This window comes from Petromyzon marinus, chromosome 38 (genome assembly GCF_048934315.1).
Source record: "Petromyzon marinus isolate PM22_M1 ecotype Great Lakes invasive population chromosome 38, UKy_Petmar_22M1.pri1.0, whole genome shotgun sequence".
NCBI lineage: Eukaryota > Metazoa > Chordata > Hyperoartia > Petromyzontiformes > Petromyzontidae > Petromyzon > Petromyzon marinus.
In genome coordinates, this window is record NC_133704.1 from 766,783 (window position 1) to 782,157 (window position 15,375).

General features: G+C 45.7%; 1 protein-coding gene across 6 annotated transcripts in view; it reads right to left on the minus strand.

Annotated features, from left to right (window-relative positions):
* LOC116950297 (nitric oxide synthase 1) overlaps positions 1–15,375 on the minus strand; it is a 127,310-nt gene that overhangs the window by 96,014 nt on the left and 15,921 nt on the right. For 5 of the 6 annotated variants that reach the window (XM_076072477.1, XM_076072478.1, XM_076072479.1 and 2 more), the window contains exons 2-8: positions 14,311–14,353; positions 11,748–11,867; positions 11,233–11,381; positions 10,814–10,976; positions 9,290–9,381; positions 7,641–7,782; positions 7,249–7,385 (exon numbers count right to left, since the gene is read on the minus strand). In XM_076072477.1, the coding sequence (XP_075928592.1) occupies positions 7,249–7,385; positions 7,641–7,782; positions 9,290–9,381; positions 10,814–10,976; positions 11,233–11,381; positions 11,748–11,867; positions 14,311–14,353 (846 nt within the window). Of the gene's footprint in view, positions 1–7,248; positions 7,386–7,640; positions 7,783–9,289; positions 9,382–10,813; positions 10,977–11,232; positions 11,382–11,747; positions 11,868–14,310; positions 14,354–14,472; positions 15,197–15,375 lie in introns of those variants that run through there. The other variant, XM_032968016.2, reaches the window with a different exon arrangement.

A 15,375-nucleotide genomic window follows, 5' to 3' on the forward strand; every position in this document is an offset into this window, starting at 1 on the left:
CACACCCGCAGAGGCACCCATTGTTAAAGGGATTAGCATAGAATTTAGCATTGAGATAGCTGAGTGATTAGCTTGTGCCTGCTGCAGAAATAGAGCTTGTACCTGCTGCAGAAATAGCTACGTTAAAGTCAGAGCATACACATTCACCGAGGCCCTTAGTACAAATCAAACAGGAGAATTTAGCATTGAAATAACTAGGCGAATCCAGCATTGAAACAACTGAGTGATTAGCTAGTGACTGGTCACAGAAATGACTACACATCTGAGCTATTCACAGTACTATATAGTGAACCAATAAAAACTAAAATATAAATTACCTTCATGTTATCAATAAACTCTATATTCTCCAATCAGCTAAGCTACCAACAATAAGTCGTTATATATCACAATGCTATATGGCGAAAAAATGGGTGGATTCTTACCCTCAAATTTCAGCACCACGGATAGCTACGGGCCCCATTCAGACGGACGAGTTCGTCCATGGTCGGAACAGAGGAGGGGGAGAGAGACAACTGCGAGGCCCTAGTATGCTCCATATTGTAAAACTATACCATTAACCGTTAACCGTGGCTATCCGTGGTGCTGAAATTTGAGGGTAAGAATCCACCCATTTTTTCGCCATATAGCATTGTGATATATAACGACTTATTGTTGGTAGCTTAGCTGATTGGAGAATATAGAGTTTATTGATAACATTAAGGTAATTTATATTTTAGTTTTTATTGGTTCACTATATAGTACTGTGAATAGCTCAGATGTGTAGTCATTTCTGTGACCAGTCACTAGCTAATCACTCAGTTGTTTCAATGCTGGATTCGCCTAGTTATTTCAATGCTAAATTCTCCTGTTTGATTTGTACTAAGGGCCTCGGTGAATGTGTATGCTCTGACTTTAACGTAGCTATTTCTGTAGCAGGTACAAGCTCTATTTCTGCAGCAGGCACAAGCTAATCACTCAGCTATCTCAATGCTAAATTCTATGCTAATTCCATTGTCAAGATGTGTATGCCTTAACTTAGCTATTTCAATGCTAAATTCTATGCTAATCCCTTTAACAATGGGTGCCTCTGCGGGTGTGTATGCTTTAACTTTTAACATAGCTATTTCTGTGACCAGTCACAAGCTAATCATTCAGCCATTTCAATGCTACATTATATGCTAATTCCTTTGTCAAGGCGCTTTGTTCCTCTCACACAGCTTAAAGGCCGTATCTGAACGTGGCTCTTTCACTCCAGTGCTGTCCTACCAGACAGTCTCGCCCCCCTTCACCTGATGAAGGCCGCTTGTGTTGTGGCCGAAACGTCGTGAGAATATTATTGTGTTATTTTATTTTATCAATTTATTATTTTATTATCATTCTACGTGACTTTACCGAAAGAACCAAAGAAGAAGTTCAATTTGCTTCCTTAAATGAACGCTGTTGGATAATATTAATCTGAAAAATAATACTGATCTACAATTTTTTGATTTAAAGCTTTCGTGACTGCAGGGATTCATATTCTTGGTTCTTTCAGTAAAGTCACGTAGAAGGGAAACAATAAATAATATATTTTTATTTTAGTCACATAGAAGGGAAACAATAAAATAATATATTTTTATTTTATTGTTTCCCTTCTACATGACTTTACCGAAAGAACCAAGAATATGATCTACAAATGTTTTATTTATATGTGGAGATACAGAATGAGTTCTGCTTATATTTTGTTGAACCCACATCTTTACAAAGTTGGATCTCCTAGTGGCGATTGGCACAGTTGGCTACGTACGGTGCAAAAGAAGCTCAATATTCATACATACATTGGATAATCCTGCCAGTTTGTTAATTGTATTGAATTTCATGTTTTTATGTATGAATGCAGGTACAGACGTACAGGCCGGATGTGTATTTCCAACAATGATAATAAGCACTGTGCACAGACTCCCTTGTTATTTTAATTTTAATATGGGGATGTACTCTGTCTTGACATGTGCTCAGTGGAATATATTGTGCAGGTGGTACAAAGGGTCCAGGTGCCAATCTACACAGGAAGGGGTTGGGGGGGCAGGAGAAAGGACCCTCCATTTCAGTCCTTATGCCAGGGGGCCATGACAACCAAGCTACTGATTCTCATGTTCTTGCAGAGCCCACACTATGCATTGGCCACCAACTCCTCTATTCTCAAACTTTATCACCTCGTGTCACAGTCACAGTTGTGAGACCTGCTGGGATTTTGGGTCCCTTTGTTATATTTGTGTATCTTATATGAACTGACTGATCCTAACCATCATCATCAGCCAAGATTAATCCACTGCTGGATGAAGACCCAGGTGCCAGACTAAGAAGAGGACAAATTGGACAGGAGTGCCATATTCCTTGCACCAGGGCCAATGCTAACTGTGCTACGCCACTGCCTCTATGCCCAATGCCTCCCCCCCCCACCACCAGACTTTCAACCCCTCTCCATCCATAAATGAGCTGACATCATCGTATTTTCTCATCAAACTTCGGTGACTAAGCCCATAGCTGACTACATGTGGTCGGTAGGCAGCCCTCGCAAATCACATTAGCGGAGTCGTGCTCGGAATGGAAATGCATGCATGTGAATGAGAGGGGGTCATGTGGGGTGCAACTGGAAAGGGTGACCCCTCCAAATTGATTTGTGTGTGTTCTGTCCTTTGGAAAAGTGTGCAGCCGGTGGTAAAAAAAAAATCAAAGGAACGAATGAATATGCGCGTTGCACATTGGTCCCAGCAGGGTCAAGCAATGAGCCTAAGCAAACTGTGTCACTCACATTTTGTCATTCTCCAATTGTTGTGTTCGCTTATGTGTATACAGCATACATACACACAGCCAATATATACACACACACACACATTTACACACACCCCGCATGGAGACAGAGGAACATATACACGCACAGACAAAGATCCCCGTATAGCCTTAACAGACTGTTGGGACAAGTACTGTAAGCGAGCACACATGAAGGTCGGCAAGGGCACATGAGGGAGTGGGTGGCCAGTACCACAATAATAATAAACATTAAAAAGTCAGGCCTAAATTACAAAGGGGAATGGCCCATGCTTAACCCTTGCTCTGGCAGTTGGTGAGGTGATGATTAAAAACAGAATCAAGTGATGCAGTAGTTCATTGTCTGATGAAGCTCAAAGCAGTTTGAGTAAAACATCGGATTTGATGTTAAATTCGGTTATGAAGAAGTCTAAAGCCATCGGTGAGATTCATTGGTCAGAATTGGATAAATACATTGGCACGAATAAATCACATATTTGTAAACGTGACAATCTTGTTGGATGGTGGAAGGTTAATGACCAGAATTGATATAAAACTACCACGTGGCCTAACTCGAAAATAAAATACGCAACATCACCAAATAATTTGTAAAATGTAAACTTGATCACCAGTTACTTTGTATGGTTTATTTTTATCTATGGGAAAAAAAATCTGAAAACTCGGAGGAAAGGCATGCAGAACAAGGGGATAACCTACAAACTCATACACAAAACCCAAGCTGGGAATCGAACCCAGGACCTTTTTGTTGTGATCCCTAATTATTACCACTGCAACACCCTGCTGTCCTATATAGAAATATACAGTACATTTACGTATGTCTGAACTGATCCTGGTCAGTAAACTGATAAGCTTGATGAAGTATGATAAAAAAAACAACCATTATGATCAAAAGGCCAGGGCGACGGAAAATAAAATATTCAAAGATCCCCCGTACAGCCTTAACAGAGTGTAGGGGCAAGTGCTGTTAGCGAGCACCTATTCAGGCCGGAACGGTACACGAGGGGGTGGGTGGCCAGCACCACGCCCGACCGCCTTTGTCTCCCTAGTGGCAATGTTTACACACCAAACCAGGTATTTATTTCAGGCTGAGTCGACCTAGGGGAGGTCCAGCACCAATTCAAATAATCGTTACTGGTGTTGGCCGTGAGCGGAAATCGAACTCGGGTCGCTGGGTTCATAGCGCGGTGCGCTAACCACTACACTACCACTCCCCACACATATGCCCACTCACACACCCACACCTGCACGATCAATGTCCCGCTTCTCCTACGATCCGGTGTCACGGCGGGAGGTCGTGGGTTTAGATGTGTGCATGCGTCAATGTGGCTCCACATTATTACATTTGGATGCAATAAATTAGTTTTATGGATCAGGCTCACTTGCGTCCGGCTTGATCTATAAGCCATTCTCTTGCAGTAGAGTTTAGAGTCCACATTGGGGTGGGGGGTGTGAACATTGGCAGAGGAAGGAGCAATATTTAGGGGGTGTAAGTTATATACGGGCGACATAGTGGCACAGTGATAACACTTATGCCTCACAGCAAGATTTGCCTGATTCCTGACTCGGGCACCTTTCTGCGTGGAGTCTGTATGTTCTTCCACAATGTTCTGCATGGATTTCCTCTGGGTTTTCTAATTTCCTCCCATAGCTAAAAAAAAATTATGTAACTTGTATTGGCAATACATCCCAATGCTTAAACATGTCTTGCAAATTACTTCATTTTGGCGTATACACAGTAACATCGCTGCCTACTGCGAACACTTGGCAGGAACTTCCTGAAAAAAGACTTCAGACTTAGTGAGGCTTTCCTGGGTAAACATGTATAATTTTGTTTTCAATACATGGTTAGGGAAAGGGATATCACACTGCAGACCACGTGACTCCATAGTCTACAGTCTGACTGCTGCATGATTAGTAAAATATGTTTTATAGATATGTACAGGAGACCATTGAACATCGCAGGAGTTACGTTCTGAGAAAGTTCCAGGAAAGCCAAAATCGTGATATTCAATACTAAAGCCTTTCTTAAATAATGGGGTTAGGTACATGGCAAGCAAAACTAGATACATCACAATTGAAATAAGTACTGTACTGTATGCCAAATAAACTAAAAACAAAATCATGAAAAAATAAGAATAGGCTTCACCCTTTCTGGCAATAAAGCAGATGTTATAATGTTCAAACACCAAATAGATACCTATTGCAAGGCATCAAATCTGCATTAACCACATATACTTGTGGGAAAACATGCAAACATGCTCTGATAATATATGCATCGTCTCTGAAAGGCCTATATAAGAGAAAGCCTTCTTTATGGCCTTGTCTCACCAATGTTAGACTAGAGAACGGCAAAAGGTGAACATTACAAAGGCAATGCAATTATCAAAGTATTAATAATAGCTCAGATTAAGCTGTTATATCTACAGGACTTTTTTGGCAAAAAGGGATGGGCAATGTTGTAGCAGTTAGCGCACTGCGCTACAAATCGAGCGACCCGAGTTCGATTCCTGCTCACGGCCAACACCAGTGACGATTATATGAACCGGTTCTGGGCCTCCCCTAGGTCGACTCAGCCTCAAATGAGTACCTGGTGCGGTGTGTAAACATCGCCACTGAGGAGACAAAGGCGTCACTTGTGTTGGCCGTGATCAGGAATTGAACTCGGATCGCCGTGTATGTAGAGCAGCACACTAACCGCTCTACTACTATTCCCCACACACTCACTTTCACACACACACATAGGCTGACTCATTACATCTCGCGGAGAATTGCTCCGCTGAACAAAATAGTTCCGCAGTTCAGTTTATAATTGCGAGTTCCTGTTTTAAGTTAATGCTTAAAAAAAGCATGGAAGCTGTTTCATAAGTGCGGGTGTTCGTAAGTCAGTTATTCGTAAGTTGAGAACTATCTGTATATTTGTATGTGTGCTGCTAGATTTTTGTGCAGCCCATGGGCTTGTAATTACCAACACGGTGTTCCGGCATCGGCGCATCCACACAACATCATGGATGCATGCCGGGTCCAAGCAAGAACATCTGCTGGACTACATAGTGACGGGCCAGTGGATGCGAGCCCATGTCCTTGACACCAGGACCTACCGTGGAGCTGATCTGCCCTCTGACCATCGACTTGTCATCTGTAAGATGCGCCTGCCATTCTTCCACTCCGGTGGTGGGTGTACATCCAGGACCCCATTCCAACCTAAGGTAGCCTGATCTCAGTTAGCTGATGAAAGTTGCAAGCGAGAATTTCATCATCGCCTGCGGCTGGGGTTGGCATCATTCCCCACGTCGAGGGTAAATGGGCGATGTTTAGGACTGTGACTTATGCAGCTGCAATGGCTGTTTTGGGTACGCGGTCCAGACCTCCCCAGAGACCCTGGCTGACAGAGGAGGTGTTCAGGATGGTTGAGAAAAAGCGACGGGCCCACTCTAATCGTCTACAGCATCCCACGTCAGAGAATGAGGAGGCTTACCGCAGCCTTCGCTCGGAGGTTCGGAGAGCCGTGAGGCGCTGCAAGGATGGGTGGTGGTCGCGGGTTGCTGAGGAGATGAAGTCTGCCTCAGTGGCCCGCGATCACAAATCCCTATTTAACTCCATCAAAAATGTAACCTGCAGCACCACACCTATTACCATCATTAGGGGAAAAACGGTGATCCAATCTCTGACCCCCAGGAACAGGTTTGCAGATTTGCTGAGTATTTCTGTAAGGTCCTGGGGGAGGGGAAATCCCTCAGCCAGGAAAACATCGTGACATTATCTTTTCATCAGCTGCATAACGCTGTGTGGAAGCTGCCTGGCCTGTCGCTCCATGCAAAGCTATTTGGTGTTCTCTAAAGGAACATCTGTGCCAGTTAGAAACAGTGAGGCTGGCCTGCCGACGATCCATCTCGGGTTCAACCAGGCTGGATTGTGTGAGGAGCTCACAAATATTTTGGAAGATCTGGACATATTCCCATCAGTGAGCTCCTCCAGCAGGCAAAGCTGAGTTGGCTGGGTCATGTAGCCTGCATGCCCAGCCATCGTATGCCCAAACGGCTTATGTATTGCCAGATAGAGGGGGATAATCGGGCACGCTATAGGCTGTAAAAGAGATGGACTGATGCGGTCCAGAAGGATGTGGAGCTGAGTGGACTTGGCGAAGACTGGTAGCAGCAGTGTCAAGATCGTCCTCTATGGAGGAGGCTCGTGAAGGACACCACTGGGCAGTTGGAGACAGTCGCCCTCCAACAACAACGGAGGGCGGAGGAGCGACGCTCACAAGAACAAGCGGAGCACCGGGCGGCTAAAATATAGCAAGTTGGCAAAGTAGCGGGCGCAGTCAGTCAACCCATGATCTCCTGTCAGCGAACCTTCGACACTTCACATAGTTTCAGAGTACACGTGGCCTGGCACAAGCGTCATGGTGATGTTACCGCCACTTTATGGCAATTGATGTTATTGCATCTGTGTTGTCCTTACTTGGGGTGTCGGATGGGTACCTCCAGCACCAGCTCAGGTGGCAGCACAAAGAGTTCGGGCTCCCCGTTCCCCTGCAGTACCATGGGCAGCACATCGAAGCGTGTACGGGGGGGCTGCCAGCCCAGCTCCACACATAGCTGAGGGATAGCACAAACGCGTGCACACAGGATGGCACGCAGGCACAGTCACACAGGAACACGTGGACCGAGGAAATGGGGACACGAGGCACGGAGACAAAGGAACGACGGGACGCGGGGGTGCACGGGAATTGGAACATGGGGGCAGAGAAACACGGAGACACGAGGACATCGGAACACGGGGGCACAGTGACACATTAACATACATACAACACGGGGATACAGCCCACCCCCCGCACCCTCCCATGCCCCCACCTCTGTGAACTCCACATAAGCCGGGTCCCCCAGGACGGAGCCATCGGGCTGCCTGTAGCCCGCGTAGCTGATCAGCTGCGAATTCCACACGCGGAAGTCATGCTGCCCGTCCATGCGCTGCCGGAACACCGTGATGGCAGAGCTGGTGGTGAAGACGTGCTGTTAGCAAGCGCCTGTTAAGGTGTTAGGGTATCACGGCAAGCTTGAGAGGGGGCGGTGGTGTCGGTTCAGCACCACACATGCTTGACCACCTTTGTATTAGAACTATGGACCGTTAGAGGTGGTGACGGCTTTGATTGTGGCTGGTGACGATAAAAATGGAGCAATAGTTATGATCTCGCAATGTGATTAGTAAAAAAGGTAATGGTGCAGCCCTGCAATTTCCTTGTCACACCAATGGTGGAAAAGGTCTCTAAAAGAGGGAGCTCTGGAGAACCCCTCTCGAGTATTTGAGGCCTACTCTTCCATGCTACATAGACATGTGGGAAGAGGTAGAGGAGTACCAACACTTTAAGCCAAAGCACATGACCTGCCGATCGACGAACTGTGGTGAACCCATTTAATCTGCCGCGGGGACAGAGGTGGTGGTGGGGAATTAAGAAACTTTCCCGTTGCATCAACTGCCACACCAAGAGATAGGACCAGCGACCACTGGATTGCAAACTCCAGTGTGCTCACCTTTACATCACGACAGCATCCCTTTAAATTAGTTGTTCGTATTTAAGAGCAATGCACATTTAAAAGAATAAAACATGTCGAAGTCTTAGAAACGATTACACGTTTACATGCTCACGGCGCTGTAAATAAGAACAATTAAATGTACTGTCTATTAACAAAAAAAACACATTTGAATAGGATGTTAAATATTTGATGGGAAAATTATATAATTGTGAGATTAGAACTGCTCATTGAGTGAATTTAATAATAGTGGGAGATGATTTGCATGCAAAGGTCAGATACAAATCGCCCGTCTTTGTGTGTGAGAGCGAATTAAATGATCATGGACATACATTTACATTCACTCTTGAATTTTTTGGAGGCTTGGTGGCATAGTGGTAACACTTGTGCCTTCCAGGAAACTAATCATTGGTTCAATTCATAACCGTTTTTTTTGTTAGATCGCAAAAGCACAATACTATTATGGTTTGTAATCCCTCCTCCACCCAATACAGGCAAAAAAATTAAGTCGTAATGTGAACGCGTAATTTTATTGTTTCAATACACCAGAATGTTAAAATATAATCCACACATTTAAAGAATTTACTGTAAAAAAATAACACATTCCAATAACATGTTGTTCGTACCTAATTATTAAATGTGTGGATTACTCTTCGTTATAGCATTGCGCAATAATAATGGTGCTAATACAAATTTTACCAAATTATTGTTCCATGTGCGAGCTGGCAAACTTGATCCAGTGATAATGAGTAAGTTGATGAGCAGGCGAAGAGATAGGGAGTAGAGCAAGTAAACGTGTCAGCAAGTGAACATGTGAGCAGGTAAACAGGCAAACCGGTGAGCAAGTGAACAAGTGGGAAGATAAACAGATACGTTGGTAAGCAGGTGGAGAGGTGAACAGGTAAAAGTGTGATCAAAAAGTGGTGAACAATCAAAAACTCGCACAGGTAGTAGCTGCAGGAACTGCTCACCGTATATTGCCTCGGTTAGTTGCATACTTGATGTGGTTGCAGATATAAGTGAACATGTCACTTGCCGTGTTGCAGTGTCTCGCGTCAAACAGCTGCCGGCACAGCGAGAATTTGTATGAGTTAGAGATGCTGAGACATTGACAAAGGGGTCATGGTGTGGTGGTGGCAACTGTCGTTGGAGTACACATACAAGTTAGAGTTAAGGTTAATCCACTGCTGGATGAGGGACTACCCACGTTGTGCAGGCTGTGCGGGTTAGTTTGACTATACACTAGCCAGTGCAGGTTATAGCTGAGAAGCCACCGAAATAAGTCCTGCTATACATAGTGGTCACCAACACAAGTAATATCCAGGCTACCTGCTTAGCTTCCAAGGTCTGACGAGATCGGCACATTCAGGGAGAGTTGGTCACAGCCGTTCTCCTGGTATTATCAATTAAATTGTGACCATGAAAAATGTTCCATAACCTGTAATTAATTTAATCAGTTTATTCATTCATTAACTCATACATTTGTAATTGCACTGTCGGCTATTGTCTGGTGGAAATTTGGCCAAGTGAAAACTTGTCAATTCGAAACAATTTGTTCTCATCATGTTTAGTGAACAAATCATTCATTTGTAGTCAATTACATTGAAAACATTTTTTTGTCCATTTTAAGTGACTGAGTCAACCAGGACAAATTCAGATAAATAGCAAAGCCTAGCCTGTGCCACACTAAATGACACACTTTGCGGCCACATGGAGTGAAGTAGGCTCTCTGGACGGTCACGAGACAGACCCAGGTGTCATGGGTTAAATGACTGAGATGACTGCTAGATGCCACCACCTGTGGTCCCCAGTGTTAACTTACTGTGATAACAAACACAAAGATCCCCCTATAGTCTGTTCAGTTCTTGGGACAAGCACTGTTAGCAAGCACCTATGAATACCAGTATAGCACACAAGATGGTGGTGTGCCCGGGACCAGGCCTGGCCTGGTCCTGGCCACACCAGGACCAGGCCAGCACTGATGTGTAAACATCAGTGCTGATGTTTACACATCAGCCTAGGTACTCATTTAAGGCTGAGTCAACCTATGAGAGGCCATGACTAGTTCAGATATTCACCACTGGTGTTGGTTGTGTGCGGGAATCGAACTCAAGTAAGCAGGTTCATAGTGCAGCATGTTAACCACGCTATCTATGGTGCCACCACTCGACCCATCGCACACAAAAATCCCCCATACAGCCTTTAATAGACTTTTGGGAAACGTGCAGTTAGCGGGCACCTATAAAGACCGGCACGGCAAACGGCGGAATGGTGTGGTCAGGACCATGCCTGGTCACCTTTGTCTCTCTGATTATTTTTACGCATCGCACTAGTTACTCATATAAGGCTGAGTTGAAGTCAGGAAGACCCAGCATTGGTTCGGGAATCAAACTCGGGTCACCGGGTTCGTAGCACAATGAGATAACCACTACACTGCCGCTTTCTCAGAATCACCTGCCATTCCCTCGCATTCACTCTCTCATTCTCGCAGTCACCTGTAGTTTGGACCACTGGATGCGGCCGATGCACCTGGCCGCGTTGCGCCACGCGGTCTTGGCCCCGTAGATGAGCTCAGTGTCTGTGAGAGAATAGGTACCACTCTCCTCCACCGCTCGTGCCACCTCCGTCAGTCGCTCCGTGTGCGCATCGGAGTCCTGCCTGCGCAGGGAACATGGCACCCGGGAGCAAACCACAACTCGTGTGGGGTTCGACATCCAGAGCTGAGGAATACCCTTGTTCAGATGCAGTGGGAAAAGCTCGCAGGTGAATTAATACATAAATGAATGAAAGCGTGGGCATGCGTATGATTAGTGTGTGCACAAACGAGTTACAATATGAGTGAATGAGTGCGTGGGTGGGGTAGGAGTGAAATCAATGAATAAATGAATGAGTAAACAAGTCATTGCTGACACACCGTTTTATGGAGGAGTAGTATTGAGTGATGAATTTCTGCGCCTCCTCCAGTAGCTCCGCGCGTGGTTTGGGGGAGGCCCTGCTGGGGCACGTGAGCTCCTCGGGGGACATGATGGAGCCTTTGCATATCCCTCCCATGCAGCTGACAGGCTGGGGGGATGAAGATGGTGATCAGGGCGGAACGGCGCTGTGCCGGCCGTGCAGGGTGTGCAGTGTATGCGGGGTGTCCAGGGTGTGTATGTATGTTGAACTTCTTTCGCACCGTACGCTGCCAACCGTGCTAATGCGAGGTGCAGGGGAAGGAAAACAAGCTAAACACAAAAAGCAGTTCTAAAAAAAATTGTTTTCAATCTAGATGATTTAAAATTGAATAGCTCCAAATTGCTCCCTTATATGTGTGCAAGGGTGTGAAGGGTGTCTGGGGTGTGCAGGGTGTGTAGGGTTTTCGAGGTATGCAGGGGTCTGGAGTGTGTGAGGTGTGCAGTGTGTGCAGGATGTACAGGGTGTGCAGGGAACCTTATTCCCTTGCAGGTGCAGGGTATCTCGGAACTCGTGTCCCGTCTCTATATTTCGCAGATTCACGAAGCGCGCCCTGCGGGACACGGCACTGTGAGGGCACAAGCTGGGCACCACTCCCTGCACACACACAGATATACACAAATAATATACACTGACGAGCATGGAGAGGTATTGTCAAATAACACCTACAATCAGCACAGCATGGGAAGGTTCTCATCCAGCAGTGGATTAATAATAATCATGCCGTTTTTAACGAGCACAATAAACGACAGACATAATTGACTGTGACTGAGCCCCGTAGCCAAGCTCAGTTTCTCTTGAAAGCTAGACGAAAGAGGTGGTCCTTTAAGTGTCTCATAAAAGTATATGCAGATTGAATGTTGTCATTGTGAAGCAAGATGATGGCATTCCAGTTAGTGAGGGTTGCCATGTAGAAACGATGTCTGGTAGTTGACGGTCGTTGTCCTCGGTGTAGAAAGGAAGGAGGTTGTGATTTGTGGGAGGAGAGTTCTACCGTGAACTGCAGTGCAGCATGACAGGAGCGAAGAGTGATCAGGTGGACTACTGAAAGAAAGGGAGCCGTTGACCCTGCTGGCAATGGAAAGCCAGTGGAGGGAGCAGAGGGAGTCGAGGGAATCCAGCCGAAGATGATGGACACCGAGGAGGACGCAGGCGAGATTGTTTTGCAACCATTGGGAGTTTCTTGAGGGTACTCGATGAAGCTATAACAAGGACGGAATTGCAGTAGTCGAGGCAAGACCCAACTACACTGTAGGCGAGAGTGTATGGACGTTGATGATATTGTTGGAGGGCGACTGCCTCCAACAGCCAAGTAGTGTCCTTCACGAGCCTCCCCCAACACAGGCCACAAGTCCATGTCCTCCCTTACCACATCAGCCCATCTCTTCTCTAGCCCGTGCTACGCCTGTTTAGCCACCTCTATTCGGCCAAACTAAAGTTGCTTAAATATGCGGTGGCTGGGCATGCGGGCTACATCACCAAACCAACGAAATTTAGCACTCCTCTGAAATTCGTGGTCCGCCAGGCAAGTGTCTAACTGTGTTGTTGGCCGACTGGTTGTGCATCACGTAATTTTTTATTAGGTTTGTTGAATTCTCGTCTCTCATCTTCCTGTTGTATTTACCTCTGTGCAGTTTAACGCTCTCTATGTGTTGCGTTGATGTCACCCTATGTGCCCCCTCGCTATTTGTTTTTAACACCTGATGAAGATCGCTTGTGTTGCGGTCGAAACGTCGTGATTTATTTTAATATAATTTTATTGTATTCCTACATACGTGACTTTACCGAAAACACACAATGAGTAATATATGCAGTCACGAAAGCTTTAATTCTTTATTAACACACTTTTACGGGGAAGTTACCTTTACAATTCTATCCTAAACTTATTTCCCTGTGTTGTCTGTTCTTCGAAGTGCCTCAATGTGCTTCGTCTTTTGTTTTTTGTATAATGTGCTTCGTTTTTTTGTTTTCTGGTTACCGTGGTTTTGTGTTTGTCTCTATACTTCCGTCTGTTTCCGCCCGCGCTCTTGCGCCCCTTGCTTTCTTCGGCTCCTCCCCCTCCCCCCACCTCTGCTGCTTATTTAAGCCTCTGTCTGTTCATCCCTCCGGCCCTTTTCTTGCTTCTCTGTCCGTCTTTCCTCTTCTTGCCTCTTGCTGTCCCTGTATATGTATTTCTGCTACCTTGTACCTCGTATTTGTTCACTCTGTCTATGCTGGTGTTTTCAACCCAGAGGATGAACACGAAATTTAGCACTCCTCTGAAATTCGTGGTCCGCCAGGCAAGTGTCTAACTGTGTTGTTGGCCGACTGGTTGTGCATCACGTAATTTTTTCTTAGGTTTGTTGAATTCTCGTCTCTCACCCACTCTCTTCTCACGTACATACTCAAAGATACACAAAAACTCAAACGTAACAAAACAAACATCCCCTGTATTGCCTGCATAGACTGTTGGGACAAGTGCTGATAGTGAGCAATTATGAAGGGAATCTAACTCCGGTTACTGGGTTTGTAGCATAGTGCGTGAATTAACATGCCACTGCTCCCCAAAAAGACATGCATACAATGAATTTATAGTCACTTGCAAGCCGGAGGCATCAACAATGGTAATTAAGGAAAGTATAATTTAAAAAAGAATACAAAATTCACCGTGTGTTAATCTGCCTATAACCTAATAACTTCAATTATTGGAAGTTTGCATACTTTACCATTATGGTTGTTTACCCAGGAAAACCTCACCGAGTCGCGATTCTTGCAGAAGTGACCGATGTTGCAATGTGTATCCCGATTGTAAATCTTCAGCATTGGGATGTTTAGCCAAAACTAGTTCAAAAGTACTTTTTTACTGATGGAAAAAAACCGGAGCCAGAGAAAACCTATGTAGAACTGGAGGAAAACATAAAGCTCCACACAGAAAAAATCGCCCGAGTCTGAAATCGAATCCAGGCGCTTCTTTCTGTGGGACACAGACGTTAATCTGCACCAACCTGCCGCTCCCAGACTATATGTGTCTAGAGTCCAGGGTGGTGAGGGTAGGGGTTACCTGCGAGGGTCGTGAGCTCTCAGTCTCCATCGTCTTCCCTTGGCTGAGTGGACACAGAGAGAGGGGACATGAGGGAGTAAAGATATAGCACACGTATTGACCACACTAAACGTACAGCCAGGTTAACAGGTTGTTGGACAAGTACTGTCAGTGAGCGCTTACGAAGGCCGATACGGCACACGATGAGGTGGGTAGCCAGAACCACGCCTGGCCGCCTTTGTCTCCCTTATGGCAACGTTTAAACACCGCACCAGGTACTCATGTGAAGCTGAGTCGACCTAGGGGAGACCGATGATCAGTTCAGATGATCGTCACTGGTGGTGGCCGTGAGCAGAAGTCGAACTCGTGTAGCCGCGCTTGTAGCGAAGCGTAGCGTTAACCGCTACACTACACAACACTAAACCAGGGGTCGGAAACCGGCAAATCCGGAGCCGCATGCAGCTCTTTAAGGACTGCTTCGTTATTTATTAAGGACTGTCCCATATTCACATGAATTGCGGATCTTGAAATTTTTACTAATTCGAAAACAATGGCTCCTCGTTTTTTTTGGTTGCCGACCCCTGCACTAAACATAATTCACATCACACACCACATTCGATACACCATACAGATACGAAACAGCAGTTCGGATACATTACGCCAGCATTACACACCACAGTAAAACTACAGACCAGATACATTACACCATTACCACTATGAGCCAAGAATGTCTGTTTGTGTGTAACACGCGTGACGTCACTCCACATGCCCCCCCTGTCATTAATATTCATGAGCGAGTGGATTTTTACACCCCCATGGTCGGTCCCCTATCGCCGTATGTCACCGGCACATCACCTTGTGTCACCGGCACATCATAACCACGCTTCCCTTGCCCTGACAACTCCCACCCGTTTTCCAAAAGCAAAAATTGTCTCCTCCTCACCCTCCTGTGTGGCCCCGCTCCCCTCGTAGCCCTTTTGGGTCACCACAATCGTTAAAGAATTGAGTCCATCGGCCTGTAGGCTTTGCAAACCTAAATAATCCAGCAACCTACATCTCATTAGCAAAGATGGGAAGGTGAAATAT